This window comes from Falco cherrug, chromosome 8 (assembly GCF_023634085.1).
Source record: "Falco cherrug isolate bFalChe1 chromosome 8, bFalChe1.pri, whole genome shotgun sequence".
Classification (NCBI taxonomy): Eukaryota; Metazoa; Chordata; class Aves; order Falconiformes; family Falconidae; genus Falco; species Falco cherrug.
In genome coordinates, this window is record NC_073704.1 from 63,535,514 (window position 1) to 63,563,390 (window position 27,877).

General features: G+C 42.9%; 1 protein-coding gene across 1 annotated transcript; it reads left to right on the forward strand.

The window, feature by feature from the left end:
* Positions 1-27,531, forward strand: LOC102059070 (organic cation/carnitine transporter 2). Its single transcript, XM_055719215.1, has 10 exons — positions 1-530; positions 9,706-9,809; positions 12,818-12,972; positions 14,305-14,476; positions 15,453-15,579; positions 19,973-20,073; positions 23,296-23,510; positions 24,799-24,981; positions 25,476-25,611; positions 26,229-27,531. Exons 1-10 carry the CDS (start codon positions 138-140, stop codon positions 26,314-26,316), a joined length of 1,674 nt encoding a protein of 557 aa, XP_055575190.1. The 5' UTR covers positions 1-137; the 3' UTR covers positions 26,317-27,531.
* The last annotated feature ends 346 nt before the right edge of the window (positions 27,532-27,877 follow it).

Below are 27,877 nucleotides of genomic sequence, written 5' to 3' on the forward strand. Positions count from 1 at the left end.
ACCCCCGGCCGCTCCCCCGCCGCTGAGGCCCGGCCCATGGCGAGGCGCTCGGCGGGCTGCGCGGCGGCGCGGGGCGGCCGCTTCCTACCCGTGCCAGACGGGCCCGCAGGTAGCGGCGGCCGCAGCTCGGCTGCGCCATGCGCGACTACGAGGAGGTGACCGCCTTCCTGGGCGAGTGGGGCCGCTTCCAGCGCCTCGTCTTCTTCCTCCTCAGCGCCAGCATCATTCCCAACGGCTTTAACGGCCTCTCCATCGTCTTCCTGGCCGGCACCCCCGAGCACCGGTGCGCCGTGCCCCGCGGGGCCAACCTGAGCGGCGAGTGGCTCAACGCCAGCGCCCCGCTGGAGCTGCGGGGCGGGCGGGCGGTGCCGAGCCGCTGCCGCCGCTACCGCCTGGCCGCGCTCGCCAACTTCTCGGCGCTGGGGCTGCGGCCCGGCTCCGACGTGGAGCTGGGCTCGCTGGAGCTGGAGCCGTGCCTGGACGGCTGGGAGTACAGCCGCGATGTCTACCGCTCCACCATCGTCACCGAGGTGCGGGGGCGGCGGCGGGGCGCGCTGGCAGCGGGGGCGCGGGCGGGCGGCCCCGGCGGAGCCAGGGGGAAGCGGGCAGTTACCGGGGCACAGGGGCGGCGCCCCCGTGGCTTGGGGCATGGCCCCGCTGTTCGGTCGGTCCTGCTGCCTTCACACTGAGATCTTCTGTCTGCTTCCACTTGCAAAAGGAACCTCCAAGTGCCTCAACCAGCGCGGCAGCGGTGCGGGAGCTGGTGGGCAGTGCAGGCACCTCACCTGGCGTGTCTGCGGGGCAGGGAGCAGGGTCAGCACAGGGACGGCGCGTTCGGCTCAGAGACCTCTCTCAACTCGGGAGATCGACTGGGTGGTAGTAGATCGAAAAAGGTGGGCAGTAGAAGTCACCCTGAGTTGTGCAGAATGCAGCAAGCTGGCAGCCCTGGTCCGATGCTGTGTCCAAAAGGATCCTGGTGGTTGCTGAGCGCCTGCGATGGCCCTGCTGTGGCCGTGCCCGTGGCTTCTGTCCCCGCACTCACCTGTGGGCCAGCCCGGCTTCGCTGCTGCTCACACGCCCTCCAGTCCGGTCTGCGCCAGGGCCCAACCAGCGCTGCGCCGCCGGTCCCTCCTGTTCCAAGAGAAAGCTGTGCAGCCCCCCACGCTGGGTTCAGATACAAGGAAATGGACTTTGAGGAATACTTGAATTTCAAACCATGTATGGGTTTATTTTCAGGAAGTTGTACAGCCCCGTTGCCTGTTTGTGCCCATGGATAAATTTGACAGAGCTGGAACTATATTTGCTGTTATTTATTGCTTTGCAAAATGGGTGTTTGGATAGTGATGGGTGTGAGTGCTTAATGACCAGAAGCTGATCTGAGCACAGAAATCCTCTTCAGGAGGGCTGGGGTGAGGAAGGGAGCAAGGGAGAGGAGCCACAGCAGCACAGGGAGGCATGGAAGTGGTGACACTGGGGTTGTTGGGAACTTCCCTTGAACACGCGCAGCAAGGGCTTGAGTGATTCTGACAAGTGGCACAAGGCATTGCCTCACCTGTCTCTGAAGAACTGCTGTTTTCCTCGATAAGAAAGCTGTTCTGAATTTCTAGATCCTGGTCATTGCTGAAATGCACTGTTGTGAAAGGCTGAGCTGCTCTTGGGGCAGTGTAAAGAAATTGGCATCTTCTTGGGGCAGTCTCACTTAGCTGAATGTACAGGTTTCATTCCAAGTGCCTTACTGTAATGGTTGTCCAGGCTTAGATGTGGCTTCAGCCAGTACTTTGTCTTCAGAGTTGCTTCCCTGAGCTATGGCCTACTGTAAATTAAGATGTCTTGAGCTATCAGGGTATTGTCCAGGAGTCTTATAATCTATAAAAAACAGGAGCTGCTAACATTTTACGGAGACTCCCCAGAAGCTCTGGCCCGTTGTCTGTATGGTTTGGCAGATGTTCTGTGTCTGTGGGAGGTAGTGTTTGTCTGCCCAGACATCATGCACTGAGGCAGTATTTTTTTTCTCCTTTAATATTAATGCTTCTGAGGGAGTTTTGCAAGAGCTGTGGCCTTTCACATACTTGTAGGTTTTCGGTGTTAAACTTGTTTAATTTCTTGGCTTGGTGCTGCTGGTTTTATGATTAACTAATCTTGTGTTTGGTTGCATATCTCTAACTTGTTGAATAATCATGAGGACCTTTGTCCCAGATTTCCGTAGCCAACACTAGGAGGGGGAAGGGGGGATTTTTTTAAAGAAAGCTTTTTGCTGAATCTCTTATGACTCTAGGGAAAGGCCTCATTTATGGTTCTGCTTTTCAGGAGAGACTTAAAACATTCAGTTCCCTCTCAGTTGGAGAGGCTTCCTTTTCTCACACAGGCTAACAACAGTATGTTGTTGTTAGCCAGTCTGCAGTATTTAAACAGCTCCCCTGTAACAAAATCCCTTTCTGTCTCTTGCTGTTTGAAATGCTGTAGCTCAGGGGATAAGAAAAGCTTTACTTTGGCTCAAGAAACCATTTGTGTTGTTCCTATTCCTCCATAAGTCCCATAAAAAAAGAATGTAGGAGTAATAAAAGTTTGTATGTGGTAGTAAACAGAATAAAACTGGAGTAATTAAGGGAAAAGGCTAACTTCTGCCCATTGTGGCTGTTATGGGGCTGTACTGAATAACTGGGAATAGAATTGAGCAGTGGAATTATTAAGAGCATGAATGAACTGGAAATATGATGTGATGAGGAGATGTTAGACAACATAGCAGTCAAAACATTTTAGTCCATACGGGAGTAATTCTTACTTACTGAAACATAAATAGTATACACGTATCCTTTGTCAACCTCTAAAAATGTATTGCCTTATTCATCAGTTTGAAATCAGAGCAGTGCAGGTGCTGTGCTCCAGAACTGCGTGTTTTATGCCTGTTGTGCTCTTAACAAGCTTCAGCGACTGTTTGGCTTTTGCAGAGGAAGGATGCACGTGGTGGGAATTGCCAAGTGTCCTGAGGCTTGGTGCAGGGTTGGTGCTCTGTCATGCAGGGACATGCAGAGAGAGTAAGTTCTAGGCAGTTGTGAAGGCTCAGAAGTTTCCATTCCCTGCACACCAGGGATTCAAGTGCCCTGCTGTATTGTCAGAGCCCTGTTCCTGAAGGTCAGTGGGCTATGCCAGAAGACCTTCGGGAAACAAGTGGAGAGTGCAATGGTGACACCTGGAATGACACGAAGAGGCACTGCGATACAGCTGTCAAACCAGAGGTTTCAACGTTCACTCTTTGTTGGAAGGCAGAGAGATGCATTTTTTGCTTTACCATAATAAAAACACAGGCTCATGCTAGACATTGTAATTTATGGAATAATAGAATGGTTTGGGGTTTGAAGGGACCTTAAAGATCATCTAGTTCCAACCCCCTGCCATGGGCAGGGACACCTGCCACTAGACCGGCTTTTCTAAGAGCAGAGCTAGGAGCTGAAGTGTAAATCAAGCTCGTGTCATCCAGGTTCAGCTCTCACTGAACTCTTCATTAGTGTTAGCCACCCCCATGTTATCTCTCATCTTTTAAAACAGGTGCATTCTCTTTCTTTCTGTAGGTTAATAACTGCTTATTTTTGTGGCTGAAGTTCATACTGACAGCTTTTCAGCCCCAGATGCTGATAAAGTTATGGAAAGACCTTTCGGTGATTTTCAAGTATGAAATCTTAGTATTAATAGTCTTGTCAGAATAAGGGAAAAAAGGTCTAGCTTTCATTTAAGAAGTAAATACAAATAAATGTCTGACATGTACAGAAGTACTTGTAAAATACTGAGGTTTTAAAGGTGTGGTTTAAGAAGCACGTCATGCAGGACTCCTCAGAATTCTACAAAGTGCAGGGTCAGAAATGTGCAATTGATATAGTTTAATGGAAACAATGCTCTTTTAGAGGTACCATGGACAATTAATGATAGGGTAATGTTCTCATTATGCTGTCTTTACCTTTAATTTAAAACTCAGCTCGTGTCTCTCAGTTTCTGATGTCTGTGCCTTGTTTCCTTTTTCTCCAGCCATCTCAAAAATCTGATATATGGGGGAGGGTGAAGTTTCTGCACTGGAATTATGAAATATTTGGCACCTTCCTTCCTGTTCTATGCAAGTTTTACCTCTGTCAAAATTTAAAACAACTACAAGGAGAAAAATTGAGCGGAATCTATATTTTGTAGATACAGACCTCTGTTTACATTTAGCTGATAAGCTTTAATGTAACATCTGGAACTTCTAAGTATTTGAAATATACAAATGTATTTTCAGAGGAAAGGGTGTTTAATAACAATCATAGCTTTCAAGTAAGAAGAGGATATTTATATGGGTACGGGCAAGACCAGATTCGAAGGTTATGAGATGGTGAGATTTTTTTGTTGTTGTTGAACCTGCCTCTACTTGTGGAGAGAAGCAAGTGGCAGGAGAGAGTACAGGATATTGGATTAGTTTCAAAAATTTTTGCTAACATTTTGATTTTGAAAAGAAAATATTAGTACATGGAACTATCCCACTTCATTTTTCTATCATGTGTGTTATTCTTGGCAAGAGACGAAAACAGGTTTGGGGGGGGGGGGAAGAGTGGGAGGACATGATACATTGTAGCTGTAAAAAAATTCCTTTTCTTAAAAGGCTTTTGCTTGTAACACGGGTGTAACCAAGTAAGGCTATTAAAGTTACTGTGTTTGTCATAGTTCTTCTTTGTTTAGGGTTCTCGTTAATGGTGTTAGGGAAGTAGGAGTTCTCCTGTGGTGGAACAGTTCTCTATAATCTGAGAAACATGCTTTTTTCAAGTGAGGTCTTAAATTATGTTGTTGGTGGTTTTGCAACTACTTCTGTAACTTTCCAAACGTACTTGGTAGTGGTGTGTATTTGGTGGTGGTATGTATTTGTTTGCTGTGATGCTGTATTGCAAGAACTTCTGAAGTTTTGAAGAGCACGCCTGTAATTAGACTTGCAATCTCCATGTTATGATGCATTAAAAATATTGGGCAAATTTTATGTTTAAATAGGATACAAATCTTGTTACTAGCAACTAGAATGTTGTTACTTCCTGGTTTGTCATTTCTTGCAAGATGATACAATTGCAGTGAAAGTGAAGCAGGGTAAGGGACCTGCATCAGTGACTGGATGAGAGCCATTGCAGGATTTACTGTTAGTAATTCATGAAGTGCCAGCTCTCCTTTCAAGGCAGGTGATATTCTGCAAGTGCAGTGGAAGCAGAGCCTGTACACAGGAAATTACTCTTCAGCCCTGAAGGTTTTAAAGTGCCTAGAGATCTTTGGGAATTATATTTTTTACTTGTATAGTGGTATCTTCAGCTGGACTTGCAGCATTCTGTCTGCCTAAACTTGCCTTGCAATTTTTGTTTGATGCTGTTATTTTATGCTTTTAATGTTGTTCCACAGTTTGTAGTTAAAAGAATTCAAATATTTCATCTTGGAGTCTGAATTTTGTTGTGATTGCAGTTTGTATGAAAACTGTAGGGTAGTTTTCTGTTTGGGTAGAGGTGTTATATTAATGTTCAGTTTAGTATTGGAAAGGTGTAAGAAGGAACACAGGAAACACTATTCTAGCAAGATAAACACACTTCTGCGTATGCTGCTTAGTGTAATTCTGGATAAACCTGCATTAATATTTCTTGTTCAGGTTGTATTGTGATAAAAGACTGGAAGCTAATAAAATGTGGTTGGGAAGGACCTTGTGTTTGCGGGAGGGAGAAGATCTGAGGGAGTAGGTTGTTTTTTATTCTTCCCAGTTTTGTAACTGGGCTTGCCTTATAGCAAGAGATTTGGATATGTGGTTCCAGGTAGCTGACTTGCTGTGTAAGAGATGAAGCAGAACTTGGAAAGGATTCTCCTAAAGACATGCTTAAGTGATGACTGTGAATACCTAGGACTGTTTCATACTCTAGTCCCAAACCTGTGCTCGAGAAGTAATGGCTTCAGTCCCTCTGTCTTCTCCCCCAAGCTGTCTGGATTTCCTGGTCGTTTCCATAGCCTGTCTTCTTTTCCCTGTCCCCTCTTTCCACCTGTCCTCACCAGCAGCTGGTATCAGCCAGGAATCGCTTACGGAGGCACCTATCTCCCCATGCATCTTGACTCCAATGTGCAAGTGATTATTGCTACTAGGTGTGAGGCTGCTGACAAAGATGTAACTCAACCTGATGAATTGTTTGGGAAGTAGCTAAAGCACAAAATATCTGCAAGCTGTCTGAGAAAGAAGATAAGTTTAAGCTGCAACAGAGGATGTCCTTTTCTAAAGTTATAATAAAATTGAGTGAGAATGCTATGTGCTGTGCCTTGAGCATTGGGTACCAGTGTTCAGCAGCTCGGTTCTTTGCAACATCAGCAGCTGCTCTTTGAAACAAAGCTGAAATGTTTTCCTCCTGTTTGGAGCCCTGATACCTTGCTGAGGTTAACCTTATCTCATTCACTGGGGCAAAGGCCATTAGAGCTAGCAGGCTAACTCAAAGGACACTAAGAAGTGAAAATAGCACATGATTTTAGAGCACTGGGTCACAGTATACCATGTCCAAACAGCACTGCCAGCAGCATGTTTCAATCAGTAACTACTCCTGGGACACTCGCTCTTTGCAATGCTGGTCTTCTAACAGTAGTACTTTGGTGACTTCTTTGTGGGCAATGTGTAGTTGAGTGAAGGGTGTAGCTGCAGGATGGTTCTGGGAGCCTGCTGCCACCACCACTGACAAGAAATAGTAGACTTTGTTGGTGAGTCATTAAAAAGTTGAAGACTTCAGCATTCGTTTACCTGGGGCAAGGGGTAACAGACCTTAAAATCCCTTTGTTCTGATGGTTGTGCATCTATGGAGTCTGTAAATAACTGGTATTGCACAACCAAAGTCATTTTCCTTGGAAACCTGATACTGAAGTTCACTTTGAGGCCTGGTTCAAACGGTCTTCAGCATAATGGTTCCTAACATTGCTGTAATAGAGTGGACAGAAAAACAAGCTGCTAATAATTGCCATGTTTTAAGGACCAATGTGTTTCCACCTACCAATGCAAGAAACTATTGGCAGAACAGTGCAAAACATTTCAATACCATAAACTTTTTCAAGCAATGTCTCTACCTCAGTGGTCTGAAGAAAATGTTTGTTGCTGGGCACAAGCATGCCAGCATCTGGAAAGCCAAATGTTGCACAGCCTTGTGCCAAAGCACAGGGTGTAAGATGAAAGAAGATTACTAACTTGCAAGCACAGGGTGAGCAGCTGGAAAATAATGACTTATTTAGTAATGATAGATATAAATCACCGAGCTAGATGTTTGGCTAGTTAGATTTTAATTCTGTTTTTGAAGGTGTCTGGCTCCAGTAGCTGATGTAAAGATAATTCTTTGTGAGTAGACGAGTCTTTATTAATACAGAGTTAGTATTTGTGGTATTTATTTTCTTGGTTAAGTGTTGTCATATGAGGGCATATGATAACCACTGAAACCTTTGGCCTGTATAAATTTGATAATGATCTTTTGTTACGTATTTCCAAGTTGCCAAATACAATTTGCTGAAGCTTTCTGGCTGGATTAGCCTCTGTGGTCATCACAGAATTGCCTAAACTTTCTTTAATCTATAATGTAGTACAACTTCTGTTCAGTAAGTAGAGATTTAATTATAAATGTTAATTGCAGATTTTAATCCAAATGTTATTGATAACTATAGTAAGTTACATCCCTTACATGAGTGGTATAAATTTGTTAGCACATTAGGAAGCCACAGTTCTGAAAGGAACTTCCATAATGATGCATAATTGATAGTGTCGGTAGGATTTGTTGGAGCATTGCACTGAGCACTGGTGCTTGTGCTTGAGGTGGTGTGAGGCTGGAAAGGTTTGGGGAATAAGTACAAGAATAATGTCAATGGGTATGAAGTCTGATAGAAGGAGATATTTTTTTCAGGCACGAAACCAGTCAGATTTATCAAAGGAGAGGTTAAGAAATTACTTGCACCTTTTCCCAATTTGTAACTGTATTCATTTTGTTTGCCTCTATGACCATAAAAAAAATAGTAATGATGGACATGAATTCATAAGATAGCCCAAGGCTGGCAGCTGAAGTTACACAAACACCGATGAAAGTGCAGCCAGTATGAATGAGCATCATTCACCTCTAGAAGAACTTCCAGTTCTAGTTCAAAACTGGATGCTCTTCCATGAAATAAGTGGTGGCTCAGTTGAGTTTTGCCTTTGGGATCGCCGAGTGGAAGGCCATTGCTGGTGTTGTTCGTTCAGTGCAAGGTTTTTAGTGATCCTCCAACCTTAAAACATACATTAGGATGTAGTTGTAGCGTGAACTGTTAACAGACTGGGGGCTGTGAGGCTCCTGGAGTCAGAGGCATTATGCTAAGGAGGCAGGGCTGACGGACAAAGCAAAATGCTGGCAGGGGACCATGGACAAGGTGTGGATGGCAGAGCTGGGACGTGCAGCAGCTGGGTTTCTTATGGGGTAGATCAAAGCATTGATGAGTGTTCCAGTACAAATTTAAAAAAAAATTAAGAGTAAAACATGCTACACTTATTAATTTGTAATTGGGGGGCAAGGGGGCTTAATTATTAGGGTTAGGGTGAATATCTTTGTTTCAACCTTTTAATACAGATTAAAAGTTTCTGTCCCTCAAACATCAGAAGGGGCCCTGTGGGAGCTGTTTGTGTAATTAAGTTCGGGAGGGTTTGGCCTCACATCAGAAGCATTGGGTGCCTCCAAATTCCTCTCCTGTGGGGCTGCAGCCCCTCCTGCCCCCAGCACGCAGGCTTCTGGGCAACATGGTGGGACTGGGAGAGCACTGGGAACTCCTCCAGCCACAGCATAGCAGTGAGGTAAGGGATGAGGTGTCCCTGCTGGGTTTTGTCCTTCTAATATTTGCACGCTTTTTTCTCCCCAGATAACCAAAATAAAATTAAGAGTCTTTCAATAATAGCTGTTGGTATAGGTACAAAAATAATATAAGTGCTGCTTCAAAAACACCAGACTGAAATGGGTAGGAGATTGGAAACTATTGCAGTCTTCATTTAAAAAAAAATCTTGTTTTCTTCTTCTTCTATTACTACTTTTTTTGTTTTGTTTTAATTTTGGAATGTTTTGTTTGTTTGGTATGTATTTCTATTTGTATTCCAGAGATTATAATGCATGTTAGTTAGGTTCTCAGTGAGGAGTGAACAGTCTCCAGTCTCGTTCAGAATGGTATTAAAGTATTTTTTCTATATTCTCGTTTCCATAGTTCAGTATCTCTTATATTAGAAATGTGAAATTTTAATGGCAAACTTAGCCACATGCAGGGAAGTTTGGAATCTATTCTGACTCCTTCCAAAACCAGCAGAACTGCAGCAGTTTAAGGGGCTGCAGAGCCTTTGAAAGGGACCTGAACCAAGCGCATTATGAAATAATTAGTTACCATCACTCATACACGTGTAGGTGAAATAGCACAGCCATCACCTGTGTAAAGAAAGCCACATGGGTCACAGCTAAAGGTAGTGTTGGGGCTGCAGCTGGATGGTTTCCGAGATGGCTCAGGGTGGTGGCCCTTGCCCATTGCTGCTGGGCATCCCTTGCCGTTACTTTCATGGAGCTGCATCCGTGCAATAGGTTAGTTATTTGTTTCTCTCATGGAGGTTTTCTGTCCAAAGGGTATGTTTTCATCTGGGCTGAGCAGGAAGAGGAGATCCTGTTTGTTAAAAGGCTTTTGTGTTCTCTCTCCTTGCAGTGGAATCTCGTATGTGACGACGACTGGAAAGGACCCCTGAGCACCTCCCTGTTCTTTGTGGGCGTCCTGCTTGGATCTTTCGTATCGGGACAGCTCTCAGACAAGTAAAGTATATACGCCAGAGCTGCTGGCTCTTCATTTGTTGCTGTTTTGTAAGCAATTCTTGTGTGTGAAGTTTTTTGTAAGTGTCTTTCTACAGCTACTAACATGTCTTTGTTCTGTGACTGGCTAATCTGAATGTAGACAGAGTATAGACTAAAGGTCCTGCACTAGAACAGAATGTTACAAAGATTGTTGGTGGGTGTTACCTCTATCTGTTTATTTTTTCAGTGAAATCACTTCTCAAGCAAACTGGTTTTATGCCAGAAAGCAGGTGTAAGAGATAAGTTTCATGTGGAAAAAATCAATCAATGGCATTCTTTTCTAATTACTTTGGACTATGTTCAGAGAGATCCCTAAGGCTTGTTTTCCTTTCTTTGAGGTCAAACTTAAAATTCTTTTTTTTTTATAAACACACATAGCTTCTCTTCCTCATCATCAAATGCAGCATATAAAACCAATGATCTGCATTTGTAGAAGCTGCAAAGCATGAATGCTGTTGAGCTGTACTCCAGAGAACAAAGGCTTCTTTATCAGTACAAACATTTTTTTAAAAATATAAAATGGAGGACACCATTAATTTTTGTGATCTTGACTGTTTGTTTCTTTGGGGTTTTTTAAGCTCATTTTTCCTGATTCTCTCCCTGGGATTTGCTGTGCAATGCTTTGTGTGCTGTCTTCCTGATCCTCAGAGAACATGTGATCCTCTAATTTGCTGATTTACTTGTAGAGTTCCTGTTTTTTGGAAACATAATCCCTATGCCACAAATCTTGTAGCATCATTCAGGGCCTTTATGTTGTTTCCTGCTCATCAGGTTGGACCAATCTTGAGCTTGGAGGCAGTGATCCTTGAAAATGAACCAGCTCTCTTGGACTTCTCTCCAGATCCATATGCTGTTGGATTTTTCCAAGTAGATCCCTGATCAGGCCAGTGTTTGCTCTCCCTGTGATCCTGCCTTCAGCCTTGATCCTCCCCTCATGATCCCGCGCTTCACCATTGCGCAGCCAGCAGCCATGGCTGCTGTCGACCTTTACATCTCCGAACAGTTCTCCCTTGTTCACGAGCTTGACATCCACCAGTCTCTCCCTTTGTCAGCTCCTCAGTCATCTGCATTAGGGAATTGTCATTGATGCGCTCCAGAAACCACCTGGGTCTTGTCCTTCCAGCAGGTACTGGAGTAGTTGAAGTCCCCCATGAAGACAGGCTGAGAGCGCTGGGGTTGTTCAGTATGGAGAAAGGGCTCCGGGGAGACCTTATAGCAGACCTTTCCGATTTAAAGGGGCCTACAGGAAAGCAGGAGAGGGACTTTTTACCAGGGCATATAGCAATAGGACAGGAGGGTACGGTTTTAAACTAAAAACGGGTAGGTCTAGATTAGATATTAGGAAGACATTCTTTATGGTGAGGGTGGTGAGACACTGGGGCGGGCTGCCCAGAGCAGCTGTGGGTGCCCCATCCCTGGCAGTGCCCAGGGCCAGGCTGGACGGGGCTGGGGGCAACCTGGGCTGGTGGCCGGTGTCCCTGCCAGTGGCAGGGGGTTGGACTGGGTGGTCTTTAAGGTCGCTTCCAACCCAGACTATTTCTTGATGGCCTCTGCCTGTGAACACGAAGCTTGCTGTGGTTGTCTGAAGAATGCCTCTTTTACCCTTTTCTGATCAGGTGGTCTGCAGCAGACACCCATAGTGGTGCCACTGTTGGTCTGCCTGCTAATCCCAACCCATAAGCGCTCAGCTTACTCGTCATCCATCCCCAGGCAGAGCTCCATGCTTTCCAGCTGCTCTCCCATGTGAGGGACAATATCTCCTCTTTGCTATGGGGAGTCTCCTGCCACTTCATCCTGGTGCTGCTGCAGGTCTCGGATGCTTTGTTCAAAAGAGCTCTCAGCCCCTCCGCTGCTGCAAGGATGCTGAGTGTCTTCCATGGTCACTAACGAGCAGGTGACACAGGAGCTGTTCTCCTGGTGGCAGAAGCCACCAGCTTCACACTTTCACAATCATGGGAGTCTCCTGCAGGTCCTTCACAGAGTGACAGAGATCCTCACCCCGTGCAGCAGCAACTAGCTCATGGTCAGGAGTCTGCTCCAGCCAGGCTGCCTGCGGTCTTCTGCTGCCGCCATCTGCCCATCTGGTACGGAAAGCTGTGCAGCAAGCCTGTGCCCCGCACCTGGCCAGGCACGACATTGAGACTGACAGGATATTTTGCAGGGTCCATTGTGAATGCGTCATGGCCTGCCCGAGGCTTGTGGCACCAGCTCGAGACCCTCTGCTTGAGTCTGACTTTGGAGTGGGGTGGACGTCCTGTCACAGGCTGCAAAGTCTGCTTATGTTGTGGGGCTGCCTGGGCTAGGACATCAGCACTGACCCTTGTAACAGCTTGATGGGCTGGGTTTAGTTTAATTACTTTGGTTTGGTTTGGTTTTTAATACTTCACTGATAGAACTGCCAGAGTCCCTTAAAATTGTTTCTTTTTTTTTTACGAAGTGGAATGAAGATTGCAGCATGGGATCACTAACTGATAATAGCATCTTACAAACCTGAGTTTTACTTTTCAGAAGCTTTCCTTTCTTTTTTTTTTTTTTTTTTCCCACATGCTAATCTATGTCATACTGTGTGCTCCTTAGAGGACAAGGAGCACCTAATACTCTTGCATTTTAAATATTTTGCTCCCAGTGATTTGTTTCCCTGTTCATCCTATCAGTAAGAAGGAAATAGCATTACAGCACATACTTAAAGGCAACTTAACTAGCAGCCCTTAGAATATTGTTTTCTCTGGGCCAGTGGATTTTTTCCAGTGTATTCAGAATAGCTGTGCCCGTGTCACGTTTCCTGAACCTCTGCTTTCTGCAGATATATCTCCCTAAGTATGCGTGTGAGTAATCTTATTTTTCTGTTTCTGAAGATTCATTCATGCTATTGTATAATCATGTCTTTTTTTTTTTTCTTTTTTTTTCTTCTTTTTTCCCCTTTTTTTTTTTTTTTTTTTTTCCTCCTCCTTCTAATCTGTCCATGGAAGGTTTGGCAGGAAGAATGTGCTCTTTGCAACTCTGGCAATGCAGACTGTCTTCAGCTTCATACAGGTCTTCTCTACCAGCTGGGAGATGTTTTCAGTGTTCTTTGTGCTGGTCGGCATGGGACAGATATCTAACTACGTGGCAGCATTTGTTCTTGGTATGAAAGTCCTGCTGGGCACAGTATGTGTTCTTCCGTCTTGTGTTTTTCCTACTCCTTTTCAGTACTGGCTTAGGTTGATGGCTTAGGTTGATTTGTTTTGCCAAGCAGCACTGTTAAGAGTGTGTCCTTACTATGCATGGATGACTTGTCCTCTCCTTGGACATTCCTAGTTGATAGAGGTGCAATCTGAATTAATTCTGTGGCTTACCAACCTAAAAAGCAAAATGACAGAAATCAATTATTTGAAATAAAGTCCACCTTCTAGCTGGAGAGATGTATAAGACATGATTTTTCAGGGATTTCTATTGTCCATTTTGGGGCCTAAATGCCTATTTGATTTAAAGACTTGCAAAAAAAATAGTAGAGTGTTATAAAGTCCTTTAAACAGCCTAGCATAAAAATTTAAATGACATAATGATTCTTGCTTTGTAGATCTTCAGTATAACTAAGGCCATATATGATCATGAGAATGTGAATTACCTGATAAATCTGACATTTGAAAAAAAAAAAGGTTTTTTTCATTAATGTTATTTACAGTGACCTCACTGTCCAAAGTACCAAATGCTGGCAAGAAATTCCTTTTGGGCCAGAGAAGGCCAGTGCAGCCGTGAAAGCAGTGTTCAGCTAACCTCACTGCACACATCCTGCTGCAACATCTGTAATCTTCTTTGATTTCTGTGGAAAGAAGGAAGATTATATTTCTTTCTATGTTTCTTGATTTGCAGGTCCCAAAGCATTTCAGAGGGAAGCACTGACCCCTGTTTGTGCGTTTAATTCCACTGCCAGTAGCCTGGCCTTTGTTAGTGATTCAACGTGAACTCCACGTGTGTACACCGAAAGAGTGTGAGGTTTTTTGGCTAATAGCAAAATAGTCTTTTAGAAGGTGATATGGGTCAGGAGCCTAGTTTAGGCATCTCTGAATTATTCTTTAAAGAAGCTGGTCTTTCTCCATGAGCTGGAGAGGACCTGATAGAGATGAAGCTGAGGTTAACTGTTGTGAATGTTTTGTAGTATGTCAGATGGTTTTAGCTCCTCAGGTCAAGTGTGAGATTCAAAGAAGATAAAATTAGGCAAGTATTAGCTACTTTGAGTTACAGAAATATTGTATGGCCCAGTTCTCTTCCTTCTATATGTAGAATGACCTGGGTTGATGCAGGATCACTGCGTGAAGCAGTTCTGCGGTGCCTCTAAAACTGGATGGCAGACCACGCTATATACTGGGACTATCAGTGCAGTATGTTTCAAAACCAATTCTTAGAGGTAGTTTTCGTAAGTTACTTGGTTGCTATTAAGTTAAAATACTAATCTTCACTCTGCTGTTTTGAACAGGCACTGAAATTCTTGGCCAGTCAATTCGTGTGCTGTTCTGCACACTGGGCGTTTGCATATTCTATGCATTTGGCTACATGTTGCTGCCGCTGTTTGCTTACTTCATCAGAGACTGGCGGATGCTGCTGCTGGCGCTTACTTTACCTGGGCTGCTCTGCATCCCGCTCTGGTGGTGAGTATAACTAAGTTAAAAGACTTTAGTCTTTAGAAGCTCTTGTCTGCAGATAAATTTTAAGATCCAGACTCCAAGCCAACCAGCCTTTACCAATGACATTCAGAAATGGGCAGATGAAGAACGGACATTGTGTCTTTTACTCTTCCCAGCTGTTTAGCTGCAAGTCCACAGCTTTGTGGGTGATCTGATTCATGCCTGGAAAGCCTACTCTTCATTTTCTGTAGGCTTCTATAGAATTAAGTGGTGTACATGCAAATAATATAAAAAGTCAATAAACTGCATCCTTCTGCACTGACCTGTAATCCATAAGCTTTTAAAAGCAGGCCTGAACTGAGGGCAGGAGAAGCCAGTTGTTTTGGGAAGCTGGGCAATGCTAGGGTGACGTAGAGCTGACAAGCTACAAAACAGGACTTGCGTATCTGTGAGACTTCGTGTTTTCCTTCTGGTTAATGAGGTACTTCTAGGTGGTGTGTAAAGTTGAAGTGGTCCACACGGGGGTGGTGTTTCTTCACGTCCACTAGCATTTGTGTTGGAGATGCCATCCCGTTTTTTAGAACATTCAATGACTGGTGAATTCTGCTTTCTGACTTGCCTTTATGTGACAGTATTTACATTTAGTAATTTTATATGTGTTATTCTCTAAGAATATGCCTCTTAACGTACAGCGTGCTGCCTGTGTATTCACATTTCTGAATTTCTTTAAACTGTTTTCCTGTGCTTTGAAGATTTTTATTGCTTTTTTCAGAGTCATTGCTAATTTCCTCAGTACTTCTAAAGCCCACAAACGCATTTTAGTCTGCTCTTGTTCAGTATACTAGTCTGCTCTTGTAAATCTGATTTCTGTTGTCATTGCTCTAATTTCTGCAAGATGTGGCAAGTTTTGAGATTTTCATGCCTGGAACAATGTGTATTGGTGTCTGCAGCAGTGCTTTCTGTGGAAATGTAGGCTTGTTATTCTGAACCTTTTCTGCAGGGTCATTCCAGAATCTCCACGGTGGCTGATCTCCCAGGGAAGATTTCAAGAGGCAGAGGACATCATCCGAAAGGCTGCAAAAACTAACGGCATTACAGCCCCAGATGTAATACTTGACCCTAGTGAGGTAAGATTCATTTAGCAGTCCAGTTGTTTGTTGGACTTATTAATGACTGTGTAAAGTTATTAATTTCCAGATATGACTTAGCAATATATTACTTCTCAAATGGGTAAAAGGTCATCCTTTTTCTAAAAAGCAGAATACCCTTTCCCCACAATTCCCTTGGGAATGACAACATGCATTCTAATGCAAACATCTTTTGGATCGGTTTACAGCTGCCTCTCTCCTTTTAAACTCTAGTTTTTGTGGGAGGGTAATGAATTTGAGGTACCGGTTGCTTTGTGATCCAGATACTTGGGCTGAACAGATTTTATGCTTGTGCAGTGTAATACAGTTCTATAAAAGTTTAACACAGAACTAATCCTGGCCAGTGGCACTGAAAATAATGTTAACCTAGTTCATACTCAACTCCAATTTCTACTCCATGTTAAGGAAAGCAAAACTCGAGCATCTTTCAGGGTGGTGTAGCTAGCAGTATCTTTTCTTTCCTATCTATTTCTTCCAACATGTTTGTGTTCCCTCTGGGTATCTCCCCTTTGTCTGAGCTGTTTGGTGACCTTAAGGCATAGAAGCAGTTCCACACTCATTCAAACGTGACCTGCAAAAGTCAGACAGACAAACTGTTTGCATAATCCGGGAGAATGGACGCCTCTTTTAGGCAGATCTGTAGAATCTGTCTGGGCAGTTGCCCAGTTGTGTTCTGGTTGACAATTGACTTTGTCCTGTCATTTACATGAAAATCTCTTGCACACTCACTTGCTTTACAAGGCTTCTGTAACAGGCTAAAAGGGGAATGGTTAGCCTTTAGACTGTAGTGTGTTTGCTGTTGAGATTTAAATAGCTTCACTTGGGTTGAATTAGCTGAGGGGCAAACCTACCTGTTTGTGCAGACTTACTTGTACATGGTAGGATAGAATCCTGGTCTTGCTGGAACAGAGTGAGAGTGCCAGGAAAACCCAGACCTTCTTCTGATAGCTTTTCCCCTAGATTTTCATTAGAATGTGGCTTTTTCCTTTTTTTTTTTTTTTTTTTTTTTTTTCTCTCCTTCCTTCTCACGCCCATTGCCAGCACTGCAGCAGAACAGAAAATAAGCTCTGGCTACAACATCTGCTTAAGGTCACTGTCCCTGGAATTCTCTGTCTCCCATTCTTAGAAAGAAATGCTGCTTTGTTTGCCGTCTCTGAATGGGACTGGATTAGAAGCAGCAGAAGGCAGGGGCAGGAGTGGGGATGTTGCCGCAGGGAACACTGGACAAGGGGAAGAAGTGCTGGCTTCTGCCGCAGGGTGGGCTGGAGTATGCGGTGCATGTTTACAGGTAAATAGTGGCACATCAGCTTTCAGAAACGCAGATTAACATTCCGACACTCAAAGGAAAATGAGCTCCACGAACAGGCATTGTTTGAATGCAGAACTCCTTCCATCTTTTTACTTTTTAAGGTAAAAGTAACGCTGTGGCCAAAAAATGTGTGCAAAGCTTCTCTACATCAGTGGTCTGTTTACAGTGTTCTTGTCTGCTTTCTGAAGAGCTCCAAAGCAGCATCTCTTTTGAGTTTTTAGGAAACATGTTTATGCTGCAGAGAGGTTCTCAGAAATCCATCTGGCCCTTAGCCCTCGTGCATTTGGAATGTGAGTTTTGGACAGAGGAGCAACCCCAGCTCGTGTTTGGAATGTTCCTCAAACCCGTGCAGGTAGGGAGCAGCACCTGCGGTATTTAGACTCCAAAACCAGTTAGGATCCAGCAGGTGACTGGTTGCAAACAAGCCATGGAGCACAAATAGGGCCTGGTTGGTTGAATTATCCCATATGAGGGGGATGGAAATGTTTGCTTGATAGATTTAATGTCAAACCATTGTTTTGCCCTCAATGCCCTTCTCATAGCTTCTTGTTCTAGCTTGTCCTGCTAAGGATCATCTTGTCTGCTTATGGCTCCTAAAAGGCAGGGTTCTTTTTTCTCAGCAACTGTGATGCTGAATTTTAGTGTTCCTGGTTTTGTTTTGTGGTTTGTTTGGGTTTTTTCTCCATTTTTTTGTTTCCTGTTTGCTGGTTTCTTGGCAACAAATAGTGGCAGAACTGGAGAGTACTTAGGAAAGATCATGTGATTTATGAGAAAGGGCTGAGAGCTGTAAAGCTGCCTGCAGTCTGTGTGGGGGGAGGTTTGTCTTCAGGCAGAGTGAAAGCCATCAGATGTAAAGAACTGTTTACTTTTCATAGAAAATGAAGATTTATGAAAACAAATACACTGAAACTTGGTGTACATGAGCATCAGGTTGTTATTTTATCCTCCAGGTCTTCAGAACAGAGTATCACTCGGGAAGAATTTTCGCCTGACTTGCAGGGGTTACATGAACTTCGTGTTCCCATTAGCTCAGATAAAGTTTAGGAGACATTGAGGAGATAATGTATATTTTGACTTGAGGGGCAAGACTTAAGGGCCCCAAATCAGTGTCCGGCAAGTAGCTTGCTAAAAGAAACTTTGCTAAGTGAATATGGAAGAGAGGTTCTTGAGGAATGAAGTTAAACTAATGGTTGCTTTTGTCTTTATTGGTGTGTTGTGTCCTGGAATACATCCAACTACTGCTGGACCAGCCTGGTGTTTTAAGGAAAAAAGTATTAAATAAGCTGAACTAATGCAGAATAGAGCATGGTATGTTAGTCCAGGCGGAAAGTGTTCCGAAAAGTGTAAAGTAGTGAGTAATTGCATTCTTTTGAAACTACAATTATAGTTTACTTTTGTTGAGAACCGTTTGCACATACCATGAAAAAGTACACAGTGCCAACAAAAGGCATTCAGTCTTTAAACATATTAAAATTTAAGTTGACTTTCTCAGGTCACGCTGACTTAAAAAAGTCAAGGGAGAACATAATCTTTGTGTACGGTTTATTGTGCTTGCACATAACAGGTCTGTCAGGCAAGAGTGATTCTTCTAGTTGTGCAAAGAGGAGTCTTTACTTAAATATTGTGTCTTGGCAGTACAGTTCAAAAATTGTCAAAATTAAAAATGTTTCAGTATTACCTTTTTCATTTGATAATTTTGAGCTGCTAAGATGGATGCTTATTTCTTCCTTGGTTAGATTTCCAACTGTTGATAGTGTCACAGATTTGGATAGATACAAAATATCCTATCAGAAAAAAGAATTTGTGGAAGATTGTAAGATCAAAATCTTGTTAATGTTCATACTGTAAGACTGTTAAAAATACCATTAAACTGATGAGTAAGTAGCCTGTGATAAATCCTGAAAACATCCATCTTTTGTGAAAAATGTGACATGCTCAGAAAACTGTGGTTCTTCAGCCATATAGTGTTTATCACTTTATCAGAGTTCAGCCATTATCAGAGTTGATAATTTGAATCATTTAGGTTGGGAAAGACTATTTGATCATCAGGTCCAACCATAAATCTAACACTGCCAAGTCACTCATCCTCTTAAATCACCTTTTACATATTTTGAAAAATCTCTCCCTTGTTACCCCTTGTTAGGGGTCTAAATTAATGTCCTGATTTAAAAAAAAAAAAAAAAACAACCTTAAATGATTTCCTTTTTTACAATCTTACTGAGCACAAAACTTGTTTGCATGCTTCATGGATGAGTATCTTCCATTGTTTACATGGAAGTGGTTTTATATTGAGGAGCTAGAAAGTTTCAAGGGGAAAGGAGAAGCTTGCTCTCTTTTTGCTTATATTCTTAGAAGAAGGTCTCAAAAACAGGCTGGATGATGATGGGGACTCTTCAGCTCATTAGCCGGTTTGTCTCAGTTTAAATACATTTCTGTTAGGTCCAGCATGAGGAGTCATTTACTAAATCTGTCCTGCTGCAGTTTAATCTTGTTATTTCTTGCCTTGTCTGCAGTGAACATGGAAGGACAATTTATCACTTTTTTTTTTTCTGATCTTGGAAGACCATTTAAGATGCCCTTGGTCTTCTGGCCCTTAGGCTAAATAAACCTACTTCTACAGATCACGTTTTCCAAATGTCTCATCATCCTTGCTTTCTTGTCTGAGTGCAGTTGATTTCCGTGATCCTCAAGGCACAGTGCTGTAAACTGGATGCAAGAACCCTGCCAGAAGCAATATATAAATCATGAATTAATGCTGTTTCTTTATAATTCAAGTATAAAAGTAACAATGAGCAGTTGTTTTGTGAAGCCTTGGGCAGAGAAAACTTACTAATTTCAGCCTAAATTTTAAGTGACTTTAAAACTTTCTTTCTTTAACTTTAAAACTACTTTCACAGGTTGTTGGCTCTTACAACTTATAGGTGTTTCATTGAAAGTGAAGCATCTGTTTTAGCTCTGCAGTGTATGAAAATACTGATGTATAAGTTGAAGGGGGACTTATTTTCACAATAATTCTGGTTGCAAGAAGTTAATGTTCCTGTGGTTGGTTGGTTTGTTTTTCAGCTGCAAGATTTGAAGTCCCAGAAGCAACAGACGTACACCATTTTGGATCTAATGAAAACCCGAAATATCCTAACAATCACAATTATGTCAGTGATTCTTTGGTAAGCAAGTGCAGTTCAGGTGTATGTAAGCACAAAAGGAGCAAAACAATTGAAAACTGCTTTTTGAACACTTAAGGTATTCTGAAGAGATATGGACAAAACCAGCTCAAAAACCCAATGACCTGCTGGGTGAAGGAACCAAATTGTTGCAAACATGGTTACGTAGGTTCCTCATTTCAGTAACAGTCTAGAAACACATCTGGATTGTTACTTCTGAAGCAGTCAGACATATCCTGAATTGAGTAAGAATCAGATCAGCTGGCAGTGATGCATGGGAATCCTGCCTGATACCGGCCTTGGGGAGTGCTCTGCTGACTGTAACAAAGTCTTTTAAGAGGAATGAGTCATGCCCTGTCTTCATGTCCCCCACCCCCCCCACCCCCGCCAGAGATCTACTTCCCAGGGGTCTAAACACCAGGAGGCCTGACCTGGGTGGGGAGAATCTTCCCATCTCTTTTTCAAAGCTGTCTTTGAAGTTCTAATCTGAGATTTCCCTAAACTTTCCTGCTAGCTTCTCTGTCGACCTGCCATCTTCAGCTTGGTTCTGCACTAGCTGAAGTCATACTTTATGCTCTATTTGATTAAATGGTTGTTATTTTCCTGTACTGGGAATGTCAGTGAAGCTGTAATTGCTTAGAAAAGAGGAGATGGAGAGGGTAACTTAGCCTGCCAGAGGCCATAAAAATGAGCTTCTACTAGTGCATGTACCTACAGTGCCCTAACCAAGAAGGTCCCTCAAGTGCTTTTGGAGCTAACTAAGTCTATTTGCTGCCTTTTTGAACAATGTTCCTGTGCTTTAGTGAGGCAAAGCCCTGGAGTTCAGTCCACCAAGCTGCCAATGCGTACAAGCCAATGTTGCTTTTTGGGTCCAAGGATGACTTGGCTAATATTTAAGCCAGATTCCCTTGCCCATCACCAAGCACAGTGTTACAAACACACTGAGAAAGGAACCTGAGCAGAAAACGGCTCAAAAAAGAAAAGTAATATTGCTTCTTTGCAGAAATGTCAGTACAGTTTCTGTATACTGTTGTCTTACCTCCAAGACCAATTGCTGACTCTCACCTTTAATTGGAAATGAGCTAGAGCATTAAGTCTGTCCTAATTCTAAGCTGCATGGAGTAGATCAGCAGCAGGTTCCTAGGCACAGCCGATTTTGTGTCTCTGGTTGTAAAAAGCAAATGCAAAACCTGTTTGAACAGCATTTCTGGTAGGAGAAGGCATCTGAGAGAAACAGTAATGTGGCAATATGTAACCCATTCCATATGCTGAAGGGCTTTTTACCACATGGTAAATGAAATTTTATGATGGGCAGGAAGCGTCGAACATATACAGCTGACTTACACAATCTTGCCTCCTCTTGCAGAGAAATATTCAGTGATTTGGGAAATTTTTCCACTCTTTTTACCTTGCGTATCAGTTGCCGAACCTCCTTTTAATTAATTTCCAAAAATGAAAGTATCTTATGCTGACTCACAGCAATGTTTTCCAGCCCATGGTATACTGATGGCATATTTTGCGTTATGAATTGACAGAGCTCATAGAAGAAGCTCTGTAAAAAAGCACGCTTGCAGATAGCAATAAATCACTTTTATGCATTGCTGAGTGTTTTGTTAATTTTGAGTAAGCAGCAGGCCTTTAAACTAATCCCTTTGCTGGGTTTTATCAGGGAGGAGGAAGTTTGGCTTCTTGTCACCCTGGGATGTGTAAATACCATTAAAAGTTTTCCTAGAAAATGTATCAAGGTTTGCCAATGTGATAAGCTAAGGCAAACTGCTACTGAAAGTGGGTTCCAGCAAGCACCGTTTATTGTATATATAAATAACTCCTGGGAGCACAGGGCTGGACATATTGCACAGCATTGTGGAAATCATCGCCTAACTACCCTGGAGGAGAATAGCTTTAGCTGGCAGGGCACACAGCAGCGGAGCGGTTACCCTCAGCTGTATGACTGCATGCTTTGCCAAGCACACTAGGCAGGCAACTTATTTTAAGCAATTGGACTGTGAAGGCTCTTCCCATGTGACGTGAGGAAGAGCAGATCTTTTGTCAGCGATCCACTTCATGCTGTACAGTGATTTTTCTCTGGGTTCCGTTGTAACATAGATGCTGAAGGAGTTGAAGTGCAGAGTGCTCTGTGCCTCAGTGTTGCACCTGAACTTGATGTCTTGATCTGGTGCCCATTATTTCCTTGTTTACCATGTGATACTTGGTGAAGCATAACCTTCTCTTCCCAGCATCTCCCAAGACACAACAGGATTTGTCTCCAAGGCCGGTTGTGTGTTTCCCTTGATCATGTGGAACCCAGATGTCATCTAGCAGCAGCACAATTAAGATGGCAGTGTTCCCAGCCCCCAGGCTCTGTCCTGCTGCACTGACCAGCCCAGGCACTGAGGCATGCAAACGTGACTTGGATGCTGCCCAGCCAGCTTGGGGCACAGCAGAGAAAGTCCCGGATTGTTTGGGTCTGCCAGGATGCCCTACTCCTCCTCTCTGACTTTATACACAAAGCATGGAGGGTAATGATCCAGAAACAACGTTCTCCACCCAGAACTCCCTGGTAAACATGATAGGAAGCTACTGTAGGCCTCGGCAGCAGTGAAATTCAGTAGTCCAAACTTTCAGCCAAAGGCTGTAACCACTAGTAATGGGAACTGCTGTATCATTGCATGAATGATCATCACTTATCTCCTGGGGTGACCAGCAGTACGGAGGCTTAGTGAGAATTAGGCAGACCCTCTCCATCAGCACAACTAGCAGAGACAAATGAGATGTCTTAAAAGTCCTTGCAAGGTCTGAATGGGAGTGGGATGGACAGTTGCAAACTCATGCAACGGCATCAGAAAAGAAGTATGACTTCTGTAGCTGCAGGACCATCCAGCACCTATGACCATGGACTCGTACACCTGTGCCTCAGCGAGGCTAGCAACAGCTCTGGAGCTACCCGGTTCTGTTAATGCTGAATAGGATATTTTTAGGTTTTTTAAATATATTTTATTCTTTGAATTCAAGAGCAGCTTGAAAGGTAAAAAGCATCAGGACAGTTTAATTGTTGTCTTGCTGTTTCTGAAGTCAGCGCTTGAGCTGCTTCGGAGCTGAACAAATCTGGCAGATGCTGAGTTTGCCTTACATAGTGATTTCCGTGTTTGAGAGATGTAAGAGAAGGTCATGGCAACCTCAGGAAGAACAGAAATTTGTCTGATCCTGTTGTTCTGCTTCTTTCAGGATGATAATCTCTGTCGGTTATTTTGGACTTTCTCTTGACACACCTAACTTGCATGGAGATGTCTATGTGAACTGCTTCCTCTCGGCAGTGATTGAAGTTCCAGCCTACGTTATTTCCTGGCTGCTGCTTCGAAATCTGCCTCGACGGTATTCAATGGCTGCTGCGTTATTCTTGGGAGGCTGTGTTCTTCTCTTCATTCAGCTGGTGCCTTCACGTATGGAATCATTAGTTGATCTCAAATATGTATGATAGGTGAAGTGCAGTACCATGCACTGGGCGGATGTGGAGGAAAAGTGTCCTGAGGGGACTAAATACAGGTATCATGTCCTGTCTTAGTCCCTCTTCCTTGGTTCTCAGTGGTGCTGCACAAGGAGCTCACACAACATGTCAATTCAGATGCATTTTTAAAGGTGGGTCATTGGCTCTGTGATGTGTTGGGATTAGCATTGTATTCCAGTTTTGCCTTGAATGTACATCCCTGGCGAGGTGCCCTGGTAAGGCCCAAGTGTAAAACCAGGACTAGACCCACCAGAATTTAGTAACTGGAGGTGACCAAAAGGCTGCAGAACTTCCTTCCCAAGCAGCTGTCAGTGACTGGCTCTTGATGTTATATTCAGGGGTTGTTACTTATCAAAAACGCTTCCACAAAGAACTTACTGAATTAGTGTTGTCAGTTAACTGTACTGAATTAGTGTTGATAATTAAAATAATGGTTGGCAACTGGAAAGGAGGACGAAATAACATTTATTGGATACCGAACCATATGCATCTTTAGGCCAGTTGGATTAATAGCGTTACAGACTCGTTACTGATGATGTTAAGTATGGGGGGTGGCGTGGGGTGTGTGGTGTTGCTTAGCAGTTGTTTAAAAATCAAAGAATAAACAAAAGAGAATGTGCAAGAACTGCCTTGCTTATTTTGTACAGGTGATGTATGTGTTGCATTCTCTTTAGGTTTTGGGCTTTTTTCTTCTGTCCTTTTGAGTTGATCGGACACTGATGCAATCTGTTTTGATTTTCAAATTAACTATCCCAGTTAAAGTCAACCCAGCTTCCTGTAATTCAATTATTGACTTGTAGCTAGGAATGTTAATGAGCAACCAGAGCAGGGAACCAAAAATAACTTGTTTCAATGTCTAATTTTGTTCGTTTTACTAAAAAGGAGTATATGTCGTTGTTTGCAATAGCAGGCCCCTGAAATCTGAGAGGACCTTTCCAGTTCTTGTTCTGTTCTCCTTATTTTTTGCTTGGCAGGAAGCCTCATGCTCAAGAGGAAATGAAAGTTGAGTCCTAGTAATTTAAAAACAAAAAACCCAAAACACTAACAAAAAAACCCATCCAAAAAACATTAAAAATGTTGCCCATGCTTGTAGACATGTACAGGGGAAAAAAGACACCAGATACTGGAATTAATTGGGCAGGAGTTATACAAATACAATGGAATTAAGAATTACCATGAATTGGCAGAGCTGTATGGAAGTCCTTGCTATGTTTTGATTTCAGATATCCGTGCACTATCTATTCTGCTGGTGATGTTGGGGAAATTTGGGATCACATCTGCCTTTTCGATGGTTTATGTTTACACGGCTGAGCTCTACCCAACAGTAGTGAGAAACATGGGAGTTGGAGCAAGTTCTATGGCCTCTAGACTGGGCAGCATCCTCTCACCTTACTTCGTTTACCTTGGTAAGTTAACTAGTCTGTGCAGGGGCAGGGGAGATGGTGGTGGGTGGAAAGTGATGCTGTTTACCCAGATGAGTGTTCTGCCTCTGAGGGCTTTTGGGCTTTTCTACTGTTCTCTGTTTCCAGGTCCAGGTGTCTTGTGCAGCTGCAGGTAAAAATAAGGTCTCAGCATCTCTGAGGATTGATTGTAAAGGAGAGAGATGGCCTTTTGTGCCCTGTTGAACAGGTGCTCTGAAGACTCACAATGCTACTGACTCAATAGGGACAGCTTTTATAGCTATTGTTTCCCAATAGGAAACTCTTGAGTTCCTAAAACCACGTTTATAGCAACATATGCTTTGAATGCCAGGCTGTGAGGGGGGGGGTTAGTTTGCTTGGTTTTTACTGAACACATAAATCTTGGCAGGATAAAGCCCTGTATCTAGGTACAAACATTATCAGAGACTTAGAGCTGATGCTACCTTTTTTTTTTTAATTTATGTTTTTTATTCTGCTAGGTGCCTATGATAGATTCCTGCCTTACATCCTGATGGGGAGCCTGACTGTGCTGTCAGGAATTCTAACTTTATTTCTGCCAGAAAGCTATGGTATGCCTCTTCCAGACACAATTGAGCAAATGCTGTTGGTGAAAGGGTAAGTGTCACTTTCTGATCTTAACACACCTTTTCTCTGTTCCAAGGAGTGGACTTGCTTGGGTATTGTCAGAGTGAGGGGCTGGTTTTGGTAGTGTAGTTAATGCTCCGTTGAAAATATAAGAGCTTGGCTGGAATCCTGGTCCCTCTTCCCAAGTGTTTATGTTCGTATGTACATCTCTTGGCTCCAAATTTATTGTTTTACTCTGAGGACTGAACAAAAGCACATATGGGAAATGCATTTATAAAAGTGCATTGCTTCGTAAAGGTTTAGGGACACTTTGTGGGTTATAATCTTATCTTTCTAGGTTCTGAAAATCATATAAGTACTGGTGAAGGGCTGAAGTCTTCCTATTTAGTTCAACTGGCCTAAGAAGGCATTGAGAGCGTTTGGCCTTTTGCCATGGCTCTGATTGAAAATGATACATAATCATACACCTGGAGTAAGAAAGGGATCTGTCCAACTCAAGTCAACAGGGTATTAAAATTAGGAGTCTGTAATGTCAAGTAGGACTCAGGATATCAAAGATATTTTCTTCTCTGTTCTCTCATCTTTTTTTTTTTAAGTTTTCTTTTTTCTTTCTTTCTTTTTTTCTTCCCCCACCCCCACCCCCCCAGATTAGAATACAGACCTGCCTCTAATGGCACAAGGGATTCCAAGGAGGAAGAAGAAAATCCAGAGATTTTTAAAAGCACAGCTTTTTGATGGAACTCCTGCGTACTTCCTGGTGGACTCAAAGTTAAATGGACTTTTCTTCTATAATTCATTCTAGAAAGGGCTAGTGGCCACACTTTGTTCCTGTAATTTTAACCTTATTTATTAATTTAAACACTGTGTTCCGTACATTCTCTTTTTATATGAACATACATACTATATAGCCTTCAAAGAGATTTTTCAGCCACAGTTGTTTTAATGCAGTAGTACTATGGAACAATCTGATCAATCCTTTATAACTTTTAAATGTATAGTTCAGCTGAAAGATACTTGAAAATGAGTTCAAGAGCAGGCAGGGTACATGGATTCCTCAGTGAACCTTCTCCAGAGCTAATGCACATCAAGAACTAAAAATTGCCAGAAAAAGCTGCTAATTGGGTTTGAGTCCTTGACTTCTGTCTCTGGACAGAAAACTTATTTATTATAGTTATTACAGTGAAGGTTATGAGAACATGCCTTTGTCTGATCTTAGACAAATTGCTTTGCATGTGCTGAATTTGTTAGGGAATTCTGAAAGATGCAAAGGAAGATTTTGAGAATTAATTCTAACTTGATACGTTTTAACTGAACATAGGTTGAAAGAGTTGTCTTGCACAAACTGTTTGTAGCACTGAAGTTTTGCTCACAAAATTCACTTGATTCCAATGCTGGTTTTCAACTGTACCTGCATGGTGAAGTTGTTTACATCCGACCCTGGATGTGGCCTGCTTCCAGGCTGGATTTATTTTAAATTATGCAAAAGGTTTCATCCATCTGTGGAGGGAGTGGTGTTAGTTTGGGGTTCTTCCCTTTTTGACGTGTGGTGAAAGTTTGTCTAAATTGTTTTAATGTCTTCTGTGCAATTTGGATGATGGAAAACATTCTCCTGTGTTTGTTCTGTGCCTTTTGCACACGTGCACATACGCACACAAATAATATATTTGGAGATAAATGTTTGTGTTAATTTATGCCACTGCATTGACCTCGTGGTGGAATGTACTGAGAACAAAATTCAGAATGTATTTCTGACCACTGGTTCTCAATTCTCAAGTGCCAACTGTGTGATTGCTGAGGTCTGTTACTTCACTTAGCTCATGTAATTGATGATTGTTTCTGAATTGTTTTTAAAAAAATCTTGTTGACAAGCTGCCAAGAAATTGTTCCTTGGGTTGTGGAAGCACCTGTGGCATTGCCTGTGTTTCTTTAAATACATACAATATATATGTACACCCAGTGTTCATTTGTGCTCTTGCGACTATCCTTTGACAGATGTGAGCAGTGAAAGATTTCTGTCTTGTGGCACTTATCTGTGTTTTGTTCTGTCTTGTAGAGACTTGATAAACAGAACGTAAACCTTTGTAGCCAAAGCTGTTCGGGGCCTTACTCTCTGCTGCGGCAGCTGCTCGAGGAAGTTTGGCATTTTCCTGCTGTATTTGAGTACTTAAGTGGCATCGGCTGGTTCCAGCCTTTTGTTAACCAAAACCCATATTCTGCCCTGGTAGCTGGCTCCAGCAGCCCAAGTGATGCATGCCCTCCAGACTACTTGTCATAGAAAAAAGAAAGCAGAAACCAC

Coding starts and splice junctions, on each gene's coding strand:
- LOC102059070 (XM_055719215.1), top strand. CDS start 138: ATGCGCGACTACGAGGAGGTGACCGCCTTCCTGGGCGAGTGGGGCCGC. Junction 531..9,705: donor GCTCCACCATCGTCACCGAG/GTGCGGGGGCGG, acceptor CTCTCCTTGCAG/TGGAATCTCGTATGTGACGA. Junction 9,810..12,817: donor TCGGGACAGCTCTCAGACAA/GTAAAGTATATA, acceptor TGTCCATGGAAG/GTTTGGCAGGAAGAATGTGC.